The sequence below is a fragment of the Nyctereutes procyonoides genome, unplaced genomic scaffold (assembly GCF_905146905.1).
Source record: "Nyctereutes procyonoides isolate TBG_1078 unplaced genomic scaffold, NYPRO_anot_genome, whole genome shotgun sequence".
NCBI classification, from domain to species: domain Eukaryota; kingdom Metazoa; phylum Chordata; class Mammalia; order Carnivora; family Canidae; genus Nyctereutes; species Nyctereutes procyonoides.
The window spans coordinates 472,979-490,187 of record NW_026575117.1 but is presented as its reverse complement, the minus strand read 5'-3'; the positions used below and the strand labels follow the sequence as shown (position 1 = coordinate 490,187).

Here is a 17,209-nt window from a genome sequence, read left to right as displayed (position 1 = left end):
CTGCTCCCCACCTGCCTGCGAGAGCCCTGATGCACTGATGGTCTTCAGTGCTCTTCCAAGGACATAGTATTTTGGATAATGCTTTTTTTTTTTTTTTTAATTATTTTTTTCTTCGTGTGTAACTTCAGGATGCAACAATGGAATGCTATTTTTAAAAAGCCTAAGACCGGGTAACAGAGCAGCCCTGGGGTCACCGGGCCCCCGAAGTCAGGTGGAGCCTGGAGGCCCTGGCACAGCCTGCCGTGTGGCGCGGGGCGGCTGGGGACCCAGGACTGCGGCGAGAGCCCCGGGCCCCGTGCACCCTGCGGGAGCGCTGCAGAAACCAGCAGGTGTACCGGGCAGGTGCGGAAGCCAGCAGGTGCACAGGTGAGAAGCCAGCAGGTGCACCTGGCAGGTGCTGGAAGCCAGCAGGTGCACCAGCAGGTGGGAAGGCAGCAGGTGCACCGCGCAGGTGAGAAGCCAGCAGGTGCACTTGGCAGGTGCTGGAAGCTAGCTGGTGCACCGAGCAGGTGGGAAGCCAGCAGGTGCACTGGCAGGTGGGGAAGCCAGCAGGTGCACCGGGCAGGTGGGAAGCCAGCGGGTGCACCAAGCAGGTGCGGAAACCAGCAGGTGCACCCTCAGGTGGGAAGCCAGCAGGTGCACCTGGCAGGTGCAGAAGCCAGCAGGTGCACCGGGCAGGTGGCAAGCCAGCAGGTGCACCGGGCAGGTGAGGCGTCGGGTCCGGGAGCAGGTGCGGCAAGCAGGGCAGCGCCTTGGGGCCGCCTGGAGGAGGCAGCCCGGAAACACCGGGGCGGCGTCGACGGGCCTTTCCTCTGCCGCAGATCCGCCCGGTTCTCCGCCCACGTCCCTTCCCGTCGGACCACCTTCCCATCCGCCCCATTCACAGATGACCATCATGTCTTGCTGGGGTGGTTTCCCCGCGTCTGGTGCCCCCCTCGCCCAGCAAGCCCTGTGGAATCCTTCTAAGATGCACATGTGATCATTAAAGCAGGCCGTGGGTTCCCCTGACGCGGCCCCTCCAGCCCCCCCTGGCCTGGCCTTGGGCTGCAGCACAGCTCTCCCTAGTGCTCCAGTCCCCGCACACCAGGCTCCTCCCCGGGACCCCTCCCTACAGAAGCACCCTAATGAGCATCCTGGCGGGCGGCACCCTGCCCCCCGGCGTCCACCAGAGCCTCTGGCCACACTCCGTGCTCCCTGGGGGGTTCCGCCGCACCCTGCAGCTCTCTGCTTCCTCGGCTACCAGCAGTCCAGGCGAGTGAATCTGCTCCAAAACTTCAGCCTCACACCAGGGTTGCACCGTTGAGCCCCTCCGCACCTGCCAGGCTTCCGCTGTGGGACTTGGTTGGGGGAACAGGTGCGACGTGTCCTCCGGAGGACTACCGCTAATGTAAAGTACTCATGTAAAGTACTCGCTGTGCTGGGAGCTGGAGGGGGCACTGGGGGAGCTGGGGCGGGAGGGCAAGGCGCTCCCTCGCCTGACTGGGCCTGTAACCACAGTCATCCAGGTTCTCCGCCTTCCGGGGTACGGCTGACTGGCCCCCGACACCTTCCATCTGGAAGGCACCCAAACGCTAGCTCTAATGGGCACGCGGTTAGTTTCCTGGAAGCCCTGGGGTCACACAATCCCCAATGGGGACTCTGCTCCAGCTGTGCTGCTTCCCGCAGGCCCCAGGTCCTGCCCCTGGTGCTGCAACCGGGCTCCCCTGTTTTCTTGGGAGGAGAACCAGCCACATGGCTCAAGGCCTGCCGACCTCCGCGCTGCTCGCGTGACTCTCAGAAGCCTCAGAGACGCTTGTGCACCGGCAGGACCCCCTTCCCGCTAGCAGGCTGCCAGGGAAGGGAGCTCACAGCTTCTGCCGTCGCTGCACTGCAGCCTCTGGGTGGGACGTTCCTCCCATTGGAGCCACCATTGGCGGACCTGGAAGGGGTGAGGGAGCTTTCGTGTGTCTGGCTGGGGCCCTCCACGCCAGTGAGGACAGGATGACGGGTGAACAGTCCCCCGGAGTGCGACGCCTGTGCTCAGACCCCAGGTAGAGTCCTCGGGCGCTGTCCCCTCCCTCCACACCCCCCGCGGTGGAGCAGGTGTTCCACAGGCCCACGGAAAACTGCCGCTTGGCCTCCAGGGCCCCAGGATGAGATTGGGTGTGGTTCACAGGATGCGGTTCCCGACACAAGACCCTCCCATATCTCCCGCCCTGAATCGTCCGCTCTCCCCTTTAGCACGGGGGCAGCATTTTTGTCCAAAGAGCCAAGTTTCCGGGTGAACTAAAACACGAGCCTACCCAGGACATCACATTCTGCTGTTCATTCTGCAAATACATGGGAGCAACACGCATATGGTGGTTTTCAGGGTAACGACAGCAAAGACGGTTCCTGCTCTCAAGTCACCATCAGCCCCGGGGTGGGGGTGGGGCACACGTTGAGCCCCAAGGGCCCTGCTGGACTTCCGCATGCATGGCTTGGAGGTGCAGGTCAGGGTCCCAGGCTCAGCCTTAGGACAGGAGCGGAGTACACGGGGAGGCGGGAGTGGGGAGACGCAGGGCGGCGGGGGGTCAAGGAGGAGGAACTCCTGGGCTCCTAGCTGCGCAGTGGGGGCAGCGGACAGGCAGATGGCATGGGCTGGAGGGTGGGCTGGCAGTGCTGGCCGTGCCTGCAAGGGGGGGGGTGATGTCTGGGTGCAGGCACAGGGCCGTGGGGTGCGGGCGGCCCCCTGAACTAGGGGAGGGGATGAGACAACCAGAGGGGACCCCAGAAGACAAGGGCGGGGGTGGACTGGGAGGGAGCGGCCAGCAAACAGCAGGGCCCTGGGGGAGGGTGGGGAGGGCACAAGGGTGGGGGCTGGGGGGTTGCCTAGGGGGAAGAAGAGGGCAGGAGATGGGGGGACTGGGAGGGATAGGACGGGGGATGTAGGGCGGCTGGGCGTCGTGGGCTCTGCAGGCCGAGGGTGCAGGGCTGCGGAAGCTGACCCGGCTCCGGTCGGTAAGCCCAGCTGTCAGGCCAACGGGAGACAAGGCCGCCTGCGGGTTGTGCGCCCCAAGGACGCAGGTCTGTTCTCCCGCAGGCCTGGAGGTCAGAGGCTGCCAGCCGGGCCCCTCGCGGAGGCTCCAGGCGGGAATCTGTCTCGTGGCCCTGAGTGGTCTCCAGAGGCTGCCTGGACTCCTGGGCCTGGCCCCGCCTCGTCTTCAGAGGCAGCCACATGTCCCTGTCACCACGGAGAGCACGAGGCCACGTGGCGCCTTTTGGGGGGGCCGTCGCTCAGCCTGCGAGGGGGGTCAGTCCGCTGGCGCCTACTGGGTGCCCGGCGGATCATCACTAATAACGTCGATGTTTCTGTGCTGAGGAGACGAGGAGCCTTGGGAGAGACGTTGCAAACCCGAGAGAGACTTGGGAGCAAGGCCGCGGCCGCGGGGCAGCAGGCGGGGCGGTGCCCACAGCCCTGCAGAACCTCCCGCGGCCCTGCAGTCCACTGTTTCCACCCTGCTCCTTTGGGTGCCCACGTGCGGAGGGACCGCGCGGGCCACTCGACTTCCGCTGGCGGCCTGGCCGCCTGTTCCCGAAATCTCACCTCCGACCTATTGTGTGTCCCCATAATTCCCCCCTCCTTGGCTCAGCCTCCTTTGCAGATCCATGTTGGGATACAGCTTTGGGATAAAGCAGCAAATGAACTAGTGGAGGAGCAACTCTGGGGGATCCCCGGGTGGCTCAGCGGTTTAGTGTCTGCCTTCCGTCCAGGGCGTGACCCCGGGGTCCCAGGATCGAGTCCCACGTCAGGCTCCCCACATGGAGCCTGCTTCTCCCTCTGCCTGTGTCTCTGCCTCTCTCTCTGTGTCTTTCATGAATAAATAAATAAAATCTTTTTTTTTTTTTTTAAAAAAAGAGCAACTCTGCAGGCAGGGGAGGGGGGCTTGTGGGTTTAGGGGGATGAGGACGGAGCCGCCCCCAGCCGGAGGCTTCTTGCCCAGCAGCCTGTGTCCACGGGGTCAAGGGCACGGAGGTTGAGGAACAGAAGCAGGTCCTGCAGGTAAGACGGGTTCTTGGAGTGGGGGGGCAGGGGCGCCACCAGCCCCAGGGAGGAGCGCGTGCTGACCTGACCTGGGAGGTGCAGGCGGAGAAGAGCAGAGCCACAGTGCGAGGAGCCTTGGAATAAGAACAGCCCCACGGTGGATTTTTTTTTTTTTTTTTTTGTAAAGTCAAATGCCTGGTTGTAGGATTTCTGCACAACTTGGAGCAAACCAGTGCACCTCTGGAGCGGTGCTGCCTGCGGGGGTTAAGCCAGCCGGTCAGCCTTCGCCCGCAGCTGCGGTCCTGGGTGGGGGTCACCGGCTCTGGTCACTGGCTTGCAGACCGTCGATTCTGAGCGGAGGCCCCGCGAACTTGACCTCCTCTCTGTTCCACGTCGGCAAGTTCGGGGACTCTACAGAGGCAGGAGGCTGGGGGGGGGGGTGGCGGGCGGAGGACGTGCAGATGCATGTGTGTGTGTACGAACGGATGGCGGGAACTGGCTCTGCGGTGATGGAGCCCAAGCCTCCTGCTCTACCACCTGCACCTGTGATTCAGCCCAGGCCCGAGGCCGGCGGTGCTGTCGCCCACGGGCATGACAGGATGGCCGTCGCAGCTCACGGGGGATGCAGAGACGAGAGGCGCCAGCACAGCTCAGCTCTGCAGTGGGGAGACCGTGTGGGAAGTCAGGCTTGGGGCGCAGCCACCATGGGCCTCCCAACGGAACATGGCCTCAGGCTGACCCCAGTGCGTCCTCAGGGGCACAGGAAGCCCAGGCCTCCGACTGCTGGCGGGAGCTTCCGTGGGGTCACGGCCAGGGGCACGCGCAGGGCTGTTTCTGCTCTGGGCACGGGGAGGGAGAGAAAGCTGAGCACAGGGAGGCCACGAGTGTTGGCTGCAGGGTCACTGCTCCGAGAGAGAGAGGAGCTCAGGAGTGCGGGACAAGTGTCCCCCAGGTTCAAGGTCCCGCTGCCTCCCTGGGCGTCCAGACACCCCTGCCCGGGGTCTGCTCCCTCCCTGGGCGTCCAAGCACCCCCGTGTTCCAGGTCCTGCTCCCTCCCTGGGCATCTAGGTACCGCCACCCCAGAGATGCAAGCCCACTGGTGGTGAAGTTGACGTGTGCTGGGTGTGCCAGTGGTGTTTCCCCAGAGATGCCAGAGGGGCTTCACCATGACCCAGAGGGGAACGAGGAGCCACGCGGTCCTTTCAGGCATCCTGAGTGCTTGGCCACTTCCCGCAGGTTGGAAACCCGAGCAGGGACCATGAAGGAGACCAGCAGGCCCGGGAGGCCATCGAAGGCCTTCGGTGCCCCTTGAGACGTGAGTTGGGGCAGCCGGTCAAACCACAGCCCTGGGGAGGCCGCGGACTAGGACCTGAGGGATGACAGGTAAGGGATGGGGAGGCCCAGCCTGCCGCGGAGCCGAGAGGAGCCCCAGGGGTCTGCAGCCGGGAAGCAGAGGACACACGGACGAGGATGCTGTCGGGCCTGGGGCTCAGTTTGCGGGGGAGGAAGATGGGACCGCACACTTTACACGGTGACTACACGGTGCGTGACTCCTTCCTCCGTGAAGACGCTAAAAAATAAGAGGACAGCGATGACGTGTCCTAGTGGACGCGGGGAGGGGGGGCCAGAGCGCCGAGCTTGTGTCTGCGGTCACTTTCTCCGTCAGCTCCTCGGACAGGTGAGGGACGTGCGCCGGTGGTCGGCAAGGTCCCGTGCCCATTTCCCGGGGCTGGAATCAAGTGCTGTGCCCCCTGCAGAGGCTCTGGGGCAGCGTCTCTCTGCCTGTCCGGCATCTCCTCCTCCTCCCTCTCCTCCTCCTCCTCCTCCTCCTCCTCCTCCTCCTCCTCCTCCTCGGCGGCGTGGCGTGTCTGTCTCTCCTGCAACTCGCGTCCTCCTCTGTGTCACGAGGGCGCGTGTGACTGTGTTTGGGACCCAGTAGGATAAGCAGGAGGGGCACCTCCCCTCCCGGTCCCTAAGTCCACCCGTCTTCTGCGTGACTGTAACACCCCCATGTCCCAGGGAACTGGCACAGACGTCCAGGGAGGTCGTCCCGGGGTAGGGGAGCCACTTGCAGACCCAGGGAGAAGCAGCTCGAGGAAAGCTGCCCGGCCCTGTATCTTCCCTCCTCCCCGACTCTGACTCTTATTTAAAATGACCTACATTTGTGTCCCGTTTTATGGTTGAAAGGTCCTTATGCCTTATAAGCTCCTTCCAGTCCCATAAAAACCGGTACGCGTTGCATTATCGCTTTAATTCCGTTCGTGAGGCGTAGGTGGGGGCTCGGGGAGACGACATGACATGACTGAGGTCACGGCGCCGCACACACGGAGGGCTGCGCTCCGACCGGAGTCCTCCCGCTGGCACCACCTGCCCGCCTCTCGAGGTGGCTTCGGGAGTCCTGAGGCCCGGCTGGGGGAGCTGCACCTGGAGCTCACGAACACCGCGCGTTTCATGTAAAACGAGCGAAAGACGACTCCGAGGTGGGGGGCGGACGGGCTGGGCACCTGGGAGCCAAGGATGCACATGGCAGTGGGTTCCCTGGGCCTTCGTTTTGTCTCCTACATCGTGGGCTGGGTGCTGGAGAAGCACTATGAGGGGCGTAGACCAGAGTCTCAAGAAAAGCCTGCGGGGCTTTCTGTAGCCAAACCCTGGGAAAAGGGCAATCCCAGGAGACATCAAGGTCTTAGACCATGGTTGGCCTACTCAAGCCAAACGTGGTTCTACCCCCACCTGTGAGCAAAGACCAACTGGGCATCCCAGGGCCCCACTGTTGCCCAGCTGGAGTGAGGCGCCCCTCCCCATGCCCCGCCCTGGGTGGGGGTCCCGGGCTTCTGCATTTGCCCAAAGGTTCTGCATTTGCCCAAAGGTCCCCACTCAGAGGTAGCAAAGTGCCCTTCCCGGTCACCTGGGGACCCTGAGGTCCCTATCCACCCAGCCGTCAGGCGTCACCTGTCTCCCCGACCCTGGGCTGATGAGGTTAGGCGGAGAACTCGGACCTTCACCCCTGCCTGGCGTTGATGTCACAGGAGCTCCGCCAGAACAGGAGAGCTAAATAGGATCCAGAGTCTCGGGACACCCAGATGTCCAACAAACAGAGCTGTACGGCACACCAAGAACCACAGGAAAAAGTCTGATTTAAAAAAAAAAAAAAAAGGATGCTAACAGCAAGACGGTGCAGAGACTGGACGTACCCAACAAGGACTCTAAAGAATCATAAAAATCCTCCAACAAGCAGCTATGAATAGACTTGAAACAAAGAAGAAGTAGAAAATCTCAGAGAAGACGTTGATGACACAGAAGGAGAACCACCTGGAAACTTTGGAACCGCGCAGTAGGATCACCAAAGTCAAAGATGGCCAGGATGGGTGCGGAGGGGCTGGGGAGAGTGTCTGCGGCCGTGAGGACGCCGCGTCCGGCTGAGCCAGGCCTAGGAGCGGTCCCCGGGCGGGCAGCACAGGCCTCCTCCCGCCCGCGCACCCTCTGGGTGGTGCCCAACCCTCCAAGCTGGGCTGGCGCTGCTGGATGCGAATTCCCACCTACTTAGAGGGAATACTTAACGAGGTCGCCCGGACAATGGAGGCGGAGCGGGGTGCAGCCCGTGGGAGGCATGTTTTCTGCCCTGTCTCTCACTGGGAGGGTGTGGACACCCTGAGTCTTCATGGCCTGGGGTGATTCTGTGGCGCTTACGGGAACCTCCGCGGGTGACAAGCTGCCGTAGAGGTACACGCTCACGCTTGTTCCGACGCCCACTGGCTGGTTTTGACTCGGTCCTGTGGTTGCACACAGTTGGCCCTCGGGGTGCACGGGGTCTCTGCTATCTCTGCAGCCCCCGGGTGCGCGGGGTCTCTTCTATCTCCACAGCTTCCTGCATGTCTACCGTTATGGCCAAATGAAAAGAAGAACAGTAAAGGGGGTTCGGGGGCACCCTCACGCACAATCGGGGAGCCCTTCCCGACCTGGAGGCCGGAAGTGAGGGCTTGTGGACTAGAACCTTCGATTCAGACCCTTGCCTCCTGCTCAGGTGACGTCACAGAGCCTCAGGCACCCCGCCCACCACCTGGGGGTGCATCCATCAAGCCACCCCCTGGGGACTGTGCTTGTTGGGAAGCAGTTGCTCAACCTCGCGGACAAGGCCTCCGCCGCGGCGACATCCATCCCAGGGCGGCGGGTGCACGTGAACACCAGGGCTGAGGACGCGTGGAGGGGCTGCCGGCTGGGGTGTAGCCATCGGGGCAGTCTGTGTCCACACCCCTCGGCTCCCCATGTCTTCCTCACAACTCCCAGCCTTCCTGTGGGACAAGGGCACCCTCGCCACCGCCATAGCGGACCCCGCCTACCTGGTGAAGGTCCTCTTCTTCTCTACGCTCTTGATGACACTCGTCGCTCTCCTCATCCTGGTCTGGAAAGTCACCAAAGACAAAGGCTCCGCGGTCAGAGCGCGAGACCCACGGAAGGTGGGGACCCCGCTGGCATGAAGACGCAGGGGCTCTGCCGTGGGCACCCCTGAGGGCCCGCCCAGAGGCTCAGAGGGTGGGGGGGAGCCCGCGCCCCCGAGCCCCCGCCTCCCTCGCCCTCCGCCGCCGCGGCCTCCGGTGAGGCGGCGCGTCCCCTGGTCCCCTATCCGGGCCGTTCCCGGGTCCTCTCTCTGTGGATCTCCCAGACGGAAGCCGTAAATGGCTCTGGGTTTCTGCATGAACAGAGGAAAGGGGAGCACGGAGGGCCACACACGGATGGCGAGGCCCGGGTCCCGTGTCAGCGGGGCGGGCTTACCTCGGGACGGGCGGGAGCCCCCGGGGCGCCCACGGCTCACGGCCCGGCTCCAGGAGATCCTCGGGCTCCGACAGCTCGCCCCCCCCCCCCGAGTCCTGGGGTAAGCAGCCCCCACGCGTTGCCTGGCCCTCCAATAAAAGGGTGCCGCCCCTCGACGAGTGACTTGAGGCACCCGGTACCCCTCTCTCCTGCCCGCCCCCAGCCGCAGGGTTGGCGGACTCCGGGAACGTCCTGTTCTAACCTAGTGACTCCGTCCTAAGCGGCGATTCCCGAGCGTCCAGCGAACTGACCCGCTTCGCAAGTGGCGTCCGAGTTCAAGGGCCTGTGCTCTGGAAACGCGCAGTCTCCCTCGGGCTTGGGTCGCCCCCAGGGGCATTTGGCCATTTGCCCGGAAGGAATCAGCAGTGTTTTGGGGAAATGCCTCCGTGTCCAACCCCACTGTTAAGGCCCCCCCCCCAAGAGCCCTGCTGTCACTTAGAACCCTGGAGCCGTGTCCCGGGTCTCCGACCGTCTTCTTCCCCTGGAATCGGGCTGCGAATCTGCATCTGGACCGTGGCTCGGCCACGAGGTCCCACCTTCACCCGTAGAGGTTTAGGAGCCTGGTCACCTGGTGCTGAGGGCAGGCCCGTCCCAGCGCCAGACCCAAGGGGGGCCCACCCGGGTCAGCGGGGCTCCCAGCTGCCCGCTCCGCTGTCTCAGGAGACGTGGCTTGTTCCATGGTCCATGAGCTTCAGCAGGGACGGAGCACGGCGAGTCGGCGAGGCGCCCGGAGGCCTCAGGGCGGAGCAGGATGTGCCCGTCTCTCCTCTGCACGTGGGTCCCTTTCTCTGAGGCCGCTGGCATCGTCTCCCGCCACTACCGCACCCCGTCTCCGTCCAGCATGCCAGCTTGGGAGGCAGAGGGTGGGGTGGGGCCTTGCCCTGAGTGCACACAGCTTCCACGCGTGGCTCAGGAGGAGGGCTCCGCGGGGGCCCGAGCACGCCGTGGGGTCGGCCGCAAGGTCCTCGCCACCCCGACCTTCGCCGACCCGTCTCCCGCCCTGCAGAGCCTGCGGTCAGCCGTCAGATGCTTGCAGAGCATGTGCCATGGACCAGGCTGAGTCCCGGGCAGCGGGGCTGCAAGGGGAAGGGGCCCCATCTTCCCAGTGCACCGAGACCCAGACGTCGGGGAGGCGGTCACACGCGGGGATGCTGGTTACAAACCCAGACGAGCGCTCCAGCCTTACGGGGGGCCTGTGGGGTGTGAGTGTGGAGCTGGCCACGGGCCGGGCGCCAGGTGTGCGCGGGAGGCTGCGCGGAGGCCGACCCTCCGGAGCGAGGCCAGCACCGCGGGGCCCGTCAGGGGCGGAGTTGGCTGTGTCCACGGAGGATGGATGGGGCTTCTAGAGCAGAGAAGGACGCAGGAGGACGGAAACCTGAGGGTGGTGGTGGGGGGGTGCATCTCGCAAACCCTGGAGGGCAGGTGGCCCCAGCCGCTAAGGCCCTGCAGTTAGCAGCCAAGTGCGAGTATGACAGGCCGCTCCCTGGGGCCCTCGGTCACCCCCATGCCCCCCAAACATCCCGGTTCACATGCCGACCGGCCGGGCTGCACTGCAGGCCTAAGGCCACCCGATGGCAGCAAAGGGCCAGCAAACCGGGCCTGGGGGGCCACAGAAGGCCGGGAGCCTCCCCCTCGGGCAGCCCCAGCTGGCCCCAGCCCCCACCTCTCCCCAGGAACGAGAGCCTCTCGGGATCTCCCGGCCCCCGAGTTCATCCTTTTTAAAACACAGACAAGGAGCACGAATCACAGGCCAGCTCCGGGCAGCCGGTCGGTCCTGCCGCGGTCAGGAAGGCCGCTGACCCCACGGCCGGGCAGCTGAGGCGGGAGCTCAGAGGGGCGCACAGCCCCGCGGGACCACCCCCCTCCGCGTCCCCGGCTTCCCCGGCCTCTGCACCTGCCGAGCGGTCCGAGGGCTGCCCGGGCCCCGTGTGCACAGGGATCGTCCAGCTGTCAGAGGGTGACGGGGACCAGAGGGAGGAGGCGGAGAAGGGGCTCCACGGGTGGCTGACGGCCGGCCTCGGGCCAGCGTGATGTCGGAGACAGGCCAAGGTCGGGTGCTGGTGGGGTGCTCCAGGGGCGGATCCATCAAGGAGGCCTTCCTGAAGCAGGGACATGTTGGGGTACCAGGCAGGATGTGGGGTGCAGGGAAGCATGTGACACGCACGACAGGCCAAGGGGCAGGGAGCCCGCCGAACAGCGCAGCCGGGCCAGGAAGAGAGGACCAGCGGTGGCACAGGCCCGGACGGCCGACGAGGGTTCCCACATCCAAGCAGGAGGAACAGGGAAGGCTCTCGACGAGGGGGCGGGGGTGACAGCACCATCGAGGCACAGGCGACAGGACTGGGAAAGGCTGGCCCGCGTGCCCACTTCCTGGTCCTTCTCTGCGTCTGCGACCTCGTGATTCCCGTTCCCTCCGCCTCCAGTGCCCTTTCCTAGACCTGTCCCTGCTCGCCACTGGCTGTGAGGACGGAGGGAGGCGGAATTCTGATCTCCGTCTGAAAGCAGGTCACGGGACCGACCTTAGACCACAGCCTGTCCCCGCACGACCCCCCCATCCTTGTCTCTCCGTTGGAGATGTGGCCGCTGCTGCCCCCAGGGCCGCGTAGACAGCACGCTCCCCCTGTGGCCCGGCCTGGGACCCGGAGCTGCTGAGCTGGGGCGGGAGGAGTCAGGGCCCAAGGGTGCCCAGAGGGGTCACGTGGGGGTGGGATGGGGGTGGGTGCTAGCTTCACCACGTCACCCGGCTGCGCAGCCACCGGCACAGTGAAGCCGTGACCCTCAGAGCTGGGTCCTGGGGTTCTGGGGGCCCCCACGACCCTTCCCGGGGTGGAAGCTGCTTTGCTACAAACATCTCCGTGTTCTTTGTCTTTTCATTTTTAAAAATTTTTAAAGTCAAGCTCTGCACGCAGTGCGGGGCTGGCGCTCAGGACCCCAAGCTGGCGGCACCTCCAGCTGAGCCGGGCCTGGGGCCGGGGTGGGCAGCTGTGGTCGGTGCGCTAAGCGGCCAGGGGTCAGGAGGCTTGGCAGGGGGAACCGCTCAGGGACTTGCAGGGGGAGCCGCAAGGGGAACTGCATGGGGAGCCGCAGGGGGAACTGCAGGGGGAACCGCAGGGGGAGCTGCAGGGGGAACCGCAGGGGGAGCCGCAGAGGGAGCCGCAGGGGGAACCGCTCCGAGAACCTCATGGGGAACCTCATGGGGAACGACAGGGGAACGGCCTGGGGACAGCCCGGGGACGGCCGGAGCCAGGCCCATGTGCCCCGCCGCGGGTGGGGCGAGCTGGACGGCGCCCGCTCCTCTCCAGGGAGGAGGCCAGAGCAAGGGGGCCATGGAGCAGCGGAGCACCTGGACCAGCGCGGGCCTCCCAGGGCGGGAGCCCTGCATCTGCCGCCCCCTCGAACCCCAGCCTCTTGGCTGCCCCGCCCCTAGAGACCCCGTGTGTCCCTGAAGCCCTCATGGGTGGGCCCAGCAGGACGAAGGCCTGGGTTCCTTTAAGCCCTGTCTCCCGTCCCCGCGCCCTCCACCAGGAATTCCTGTCCGTACAGACTTAAATGTCATCTCCTGCTGCTGATCTGTCTCCTGTGGGTTGGGGTCTTGGTCCCACTAGAAGGACCACGACGGGGATGGGGGTTCTTGCTTCCCGACTGTGAGGAGTCCAGGCGCTTCAGCAGCTGCCCAAAGGGTATGGACAGGTCTGGGATCCTGACCCAAATGGTCCCCGGGGTCCTCCGGGGCATCTGCGTCCAGCGAGGCTCCCAGCTCCGAGCCCCCTGTGTGCACAGGGACGCGGGGCGATGCTCAAGGGTGAGGGGCCCCTTTCCTCGAGCGCCTACGTGTGCCAAGCCTCGCCCTCCGCGCTGCATCCCCCCGGGACTCGGGGAAGAGGAGCACACTGCGCACACGTTGAAAGACGGAGACACAAAGGCTCACAGAAGAAGCGACCGCGCCCTGCTCCTCGGTGGCCTCACACTCCCCCCAGGAGCCCCATCCCGACTCGGGCAGAGCTGGCCTCTGGCGGGACGTGACTAGCTGTGTCCTCAGCTCCACGCTGAGCGGGACGCCTGTCCCACAGGGCTCGCTCGGGACCAGGGGAGCACACATGGGGAGAGCCAACGCCGCCCTGGGCCTGCTGGCCAGACCCTAAAATGTGGCGGCCCGTGCCGCGAGGGCCAGGGAGCCAGCGCCCGCGTGTGGGGCTGGGGTGGGAGGGATGTGGCCTCCAAAGGCCTCCGTCCCACCCGCAGCTGCGGACGTAAGAGCCCCGCAGGAACGCTGTTTGCTTGCTCTCTGGGCATCGCGACCTCTGAGGGCCCGGTGGAGCTCCTGGCCCCGCCCCGGGTGGCCGGCCAGGACGCAGGCAGGTGGCGGTGGGGCCCTGGGGGGCAGCCCCGGGGGCCCGGGCTCGGAGCGCGCACCCGTGTCTCTGGGCGAGTGTGATGCACCTTCCTGCGCGGCCGGGGCGGCTGCGGCTCCGCCAGGACACGGTGGCCATCTCAGCCTTCTCCCACTGCGTGTGCTGGGCGGGGTGGCGGGATGGGGGGCCCGGGGGGGCCCGGCTGGGGGCCCCGACCCACCCACGTGGGGCCCCGGCGGCGGCTCTCCTCCGGGTGGCGGACGGCGACAGCGGCTCCCATGCAGGCCCAGGCCTGGGTGCTCCAGGGGAGGCCTGGGAGCCAGACCCCGAGCTTGGCGCCAGACTCGGGATCTCTGCAGCACCCCAGGGCCCCAAAGGCGCCGGGATCGCAGCCGTCCTGGGCTCCCAGGCTCCTCCCCACGCTCCCTGCTCCCACCTCTTCGCCTCTTCCCTTCACTTTCCCATTAAAACCTTTCCTAGTGCGTGACAGGATTTTTTTTTAACGTTCCCAGGAGAGATAGGGCAGAGGGTATATATAGCCTCCCAACCTCCTCCACTGTTGTTGTTTTTTTTTAATTAAAATGATAGTGATTTCCACTGTAATCTTAAATTTATAATTATTTTATGTTGACCGGCACGGAAGCTAATGAAAATAAATCAAAACTATAAACATATTAAGCTTGTTTTTTTTTTTTTTTTTTTTTTTTTTTTTTTTTTTTTTTTTAAGAGAAAACCATTCTGTGCTCCAGCCAAGGGAGGCTACGGGTCCGTTTCCAACCCTCCGGGAGCTGAAGGGGAGCCACGCCTCCCTCATGGGCACAAGGGGCCAAGGCGGCCTCCCTGCAGCGCCTGGCTGCCGAGGACACGGGCCGCCCGAGTGTTTGTCCGCGGAGCGTGGGGGGCCCCAGCCGCGACCTGCTGTGCCCTGGACCCGCGGAGGAGAGCCGGATGGGGGGGGTCGGCTGTCCACGCGCCCCCACGGCAGGAGGGATCCCCGGGTTCCCGTGGGGGTCCTGGGACCCCCGGAACGGAAAGCAGTCTCACGGGTGGGCCCCGGGGAGGCATCGAGCCGCCCAGACACTGGAAGGGGCGTCAGGCCACGTGGCCCGCAGGTGCTGACGGGCTGGATTTGGGGCCACCCTTGACGGGGACCATGGAGTGACCCCAGGATGAGGTACCGCATCAGGTTAGCGTCGCAGCAGGAGGTTGGGGTGCACCTCCGGGGTGAAGGGTGATGCCCCATGGAAGCCCGGCCCGTGCCCGGTGTCGGCTCCACGGAGGCTCGGGCCTCGGCCTCAAGGTGCCATGTGCCGCGTGTGTCCTGGGTTTGTGGCAGATGAAGGGGGGAAGATGCCGGCCCCCACCGCCCCCCCCCAGTGCCCGCACCCGGTGCTGGTCCCTGGCCTTGCGGGATGCCGGCGGGCACGGTGCCCGGGCGGCCAAGTCCTCCCGGGGGCGGGGGGACCACCTGGGGCACCCGCCGCCTGACCGCGCACAGGGCCGGGGCCAGAGGCACAGGCGTCAAACCAGGGTTAGTAACCGGGAGCCTGTCAATGGCCTTCAGGGTGGTTGGCCTTCAGGGTGACCAGCCCGCCCCAGTGCGTGGGAGCGTCCTCTGCGCTTCAGGGGGACGTCGGGCGGCTGCTGCTCGCAGGGACCGGCAGGGGAACAAGGAGCTTCCTTCTCCGGGGGGCGACGGCTCCGCACCCACGCGGCCTGGAGCGCAGGCCCCGGGGCACAGCCAGGGGAGCGGGGAGGCCGTCCGGCCCCGCGGGGGTCGGGGTGCTGGACGTGGGACCCACGCCCGCCTCATTCCCCCGCTTCCATGGATGAGGAAGCAGAGATGCAGGAGGTCCCAGTGACCCTTGCCACGCCAGCCGCCCGGTTGAAGAGTTCCTGGCAGGCCCCTGCACAGAACATTCCAGGCCTTGGGGCAGCCGGGGAGTCGAGTGTGTGGGGTGGGCTTGCCTGAGCCTGAGCTGCGGGAGCTGGCCCCTCCTGCTGCAGGGACAGGATGGCTCCCGGGCCTTTGGGAGGTGAAGGGCCGCCGTCCCCTCTGTCCCCTCCGTCCCCTAAGGGGAGACCCGAAGGCCGTGTGCTCACTGAGGGGGACCGGCCAGGGAATGCAGAGAGCCCCAGCGGGGTGAGGTGCAGAGCTGCCCCCCAGTGTTGTGCGGCGGAAGCATGCCTCCCCCCACAGCCTGCCCCCCACCGTGTCCTCCCCACCGCCTCCCCCCACAGCCTCCCCCCACAGCCTCCCCGCCATGGCCTCCCGCTCACAGCCTCCTCCCCACTGCCCACCATCGGCCCGAGCCAGAGGAGCAGAGCCAGGGAACCGCGAGGCCACAGCAAGGGTTTGCAGGATCCGAGATATTTAACTCGGGAGAGACCCGCCTGGTGCCTCGGAGGAGACATGACATCACGTCACGGCGACGAGTAACGTGGAGGGGGTGGGGGCGGGGGGGTCCCGGCTGGCAGCACCCTGGGATTACAGCCACTGGGCGGAAACTGCAACTGCAAGGAGGCAGGCTCATGCTCAGTAGAAGCAAGAAACGCCCTCCCCTCGGTCCTGCCAAAACAATGGGAAAGCCTGGTTTTCGTAAAGTGCTGATAATAAATCAGCAATAGGGCACGTTCACATCTATTAGGTTGAACCACGTAGAGTTGCTGATGCTCGACCATCTCTGACCTAGAAAAACAGCACTTGCGTGAGTTTCCTCATCTCAGAGCCACCCCAGCCCTCTGCTGGCCTGCAGGCCCCCGAGCCCCGTCCCCACCTCCCGCACCCCAGGGCACCCCCAGCGGGCTCCTCGCGGGGCCGTAGACCCTCACACCTCCGTTCTGCTGCGGGACCTTTGCCACTGCAGGTGCCTTTGCCTAGAACATTCTCTCCGCAAGCTGACCCGGGCTCTTCTCATCCTGTACACCCCCTCGTCCCGCCCACCCTGCCCCCCGCCCGCTCGCCCCGCGGTGTCACCCTCCACCCGCTGTCCTCCATCGTCCCCGGGAGCGCCACGGGAGCAGGCGCCCTGTTGCCCTGCAAACTCCCCGGGTTTGGAACAGTGCCCACCCCCCGGTGAACGTGCAGTACGTATATTTGGCGAGAATGAAGGACTGATGAGTGTCAACCAGTGACCCGGGGCCTGGAGGGGTCACATGATGTTCCCAGCGGCTCCGAGCACCTGCCTGGAGGGGCCGAGGAAAGCCCCGGGACTCAGATCCCCAAGCACAGACTCTCGAGAAGCCGCCCTGCTCTCGGAGACCAAGTGTCTTGATGCACAGACTGTCCCGAGGCCGGATAAACACTCCTGCTCCAGGTGCAGAGGAGGCGGAGTCCCGCGGGGCAGCCTCGACTCTCGGGGGTGCAGACCCCGGGGCCACCTCTGCCGGGGAAGCAGAGTGCTGGTCACCTCCAGAAACCCACGACCAGGTACCGGGCCACGGGGTGGGCACGGCGCCGCCTGAGGGGCACTACCGACCGGGGCCTGTTATACGGGAACGAAAAATATGAAATGATCCCCACTTGGCAAATGCGTGAGGGATGTATTTGCCTGGCGACAAATGAGGGAGCAGTGCCAAGTAGAGAGGGGCATGGAGAGGGCAGGGAGTGGGACAGGGAGAAGGATGGGAGAGGAATGGGAAGAGGCCGGGGGAGAGGGATGGGAGAGGGGCGAGAGAGGGATGGGGAGAGAGATGGGTAGAGAGACAGGACAGGGATGGGGAGAAGGATGCAGAGAAGAACGGGAGAGGGACGGGGATAGGGACGGGAGAGGGACAGGGAGAGGGACAAGAGATCCTCTGGCTCCTGTGCGAGGAGGCACCTGGGGGCAGGTAGTCACCGCATAAGGATGGGGGTGAGGAGACGCCCGGCCTCCGCCTCAGGTGCTGGGTGTGCAGACAGCTGGCCTCCCGGGTCAGATGTGGGGGGACACAGAGGCCACTGCCCGCCATCTGCTCTCAATGGGGCCGTCAGGACACAGCATGAATGGGGGTGGCAGGGGGGCGGGCGCTGCGAGTCGCAACTGAGGACATCGGCGTCCGTGGG

The 17,209-nt window shown here is 65.4% G+C and overlaps 1 protein-coding gene and 1 long non-coding RNA gene across 2 annotated transcripts; both read left to right on the top strand.

Moving 5' to 3' along the window:
* The first annotated feature begins 5 nt into the window (after positions 1 to 5).
* On the top strand, positions 6 to 2,288 carry LOC129515404 (uncharacterized). The gene is made up of 2 exons (XR_008665576.1): positions 6 to 1,387; positions 1,666 to 2,288. It is a non-coding gene; the product is annotated as an uncharacterized LOC129515404 (long non-coding RNA).
* Positions 2,289 to 6,372: 4,084 nt separating this feature from the next.
* SMIM42 (small integral membrane protein 42) lies at positions 6,373 to 10,141 on the top strand. The gene has a single exon (XM_055334309.1). It carries the CDS (start codon positions 8,266 to 8,268, stop codon positions 8,476 to 8,478), a length of 213 nt encoding a protein of 70 aa, XP_055190284.1. The 5' UTR covers positions 6,373 to 8,265; the 3' UTR covers positions 8,479 to 10,141.
* The last annotated feature ends 7,068 nt before the right edge of the window (positions 10,142 to 17,209 follow it).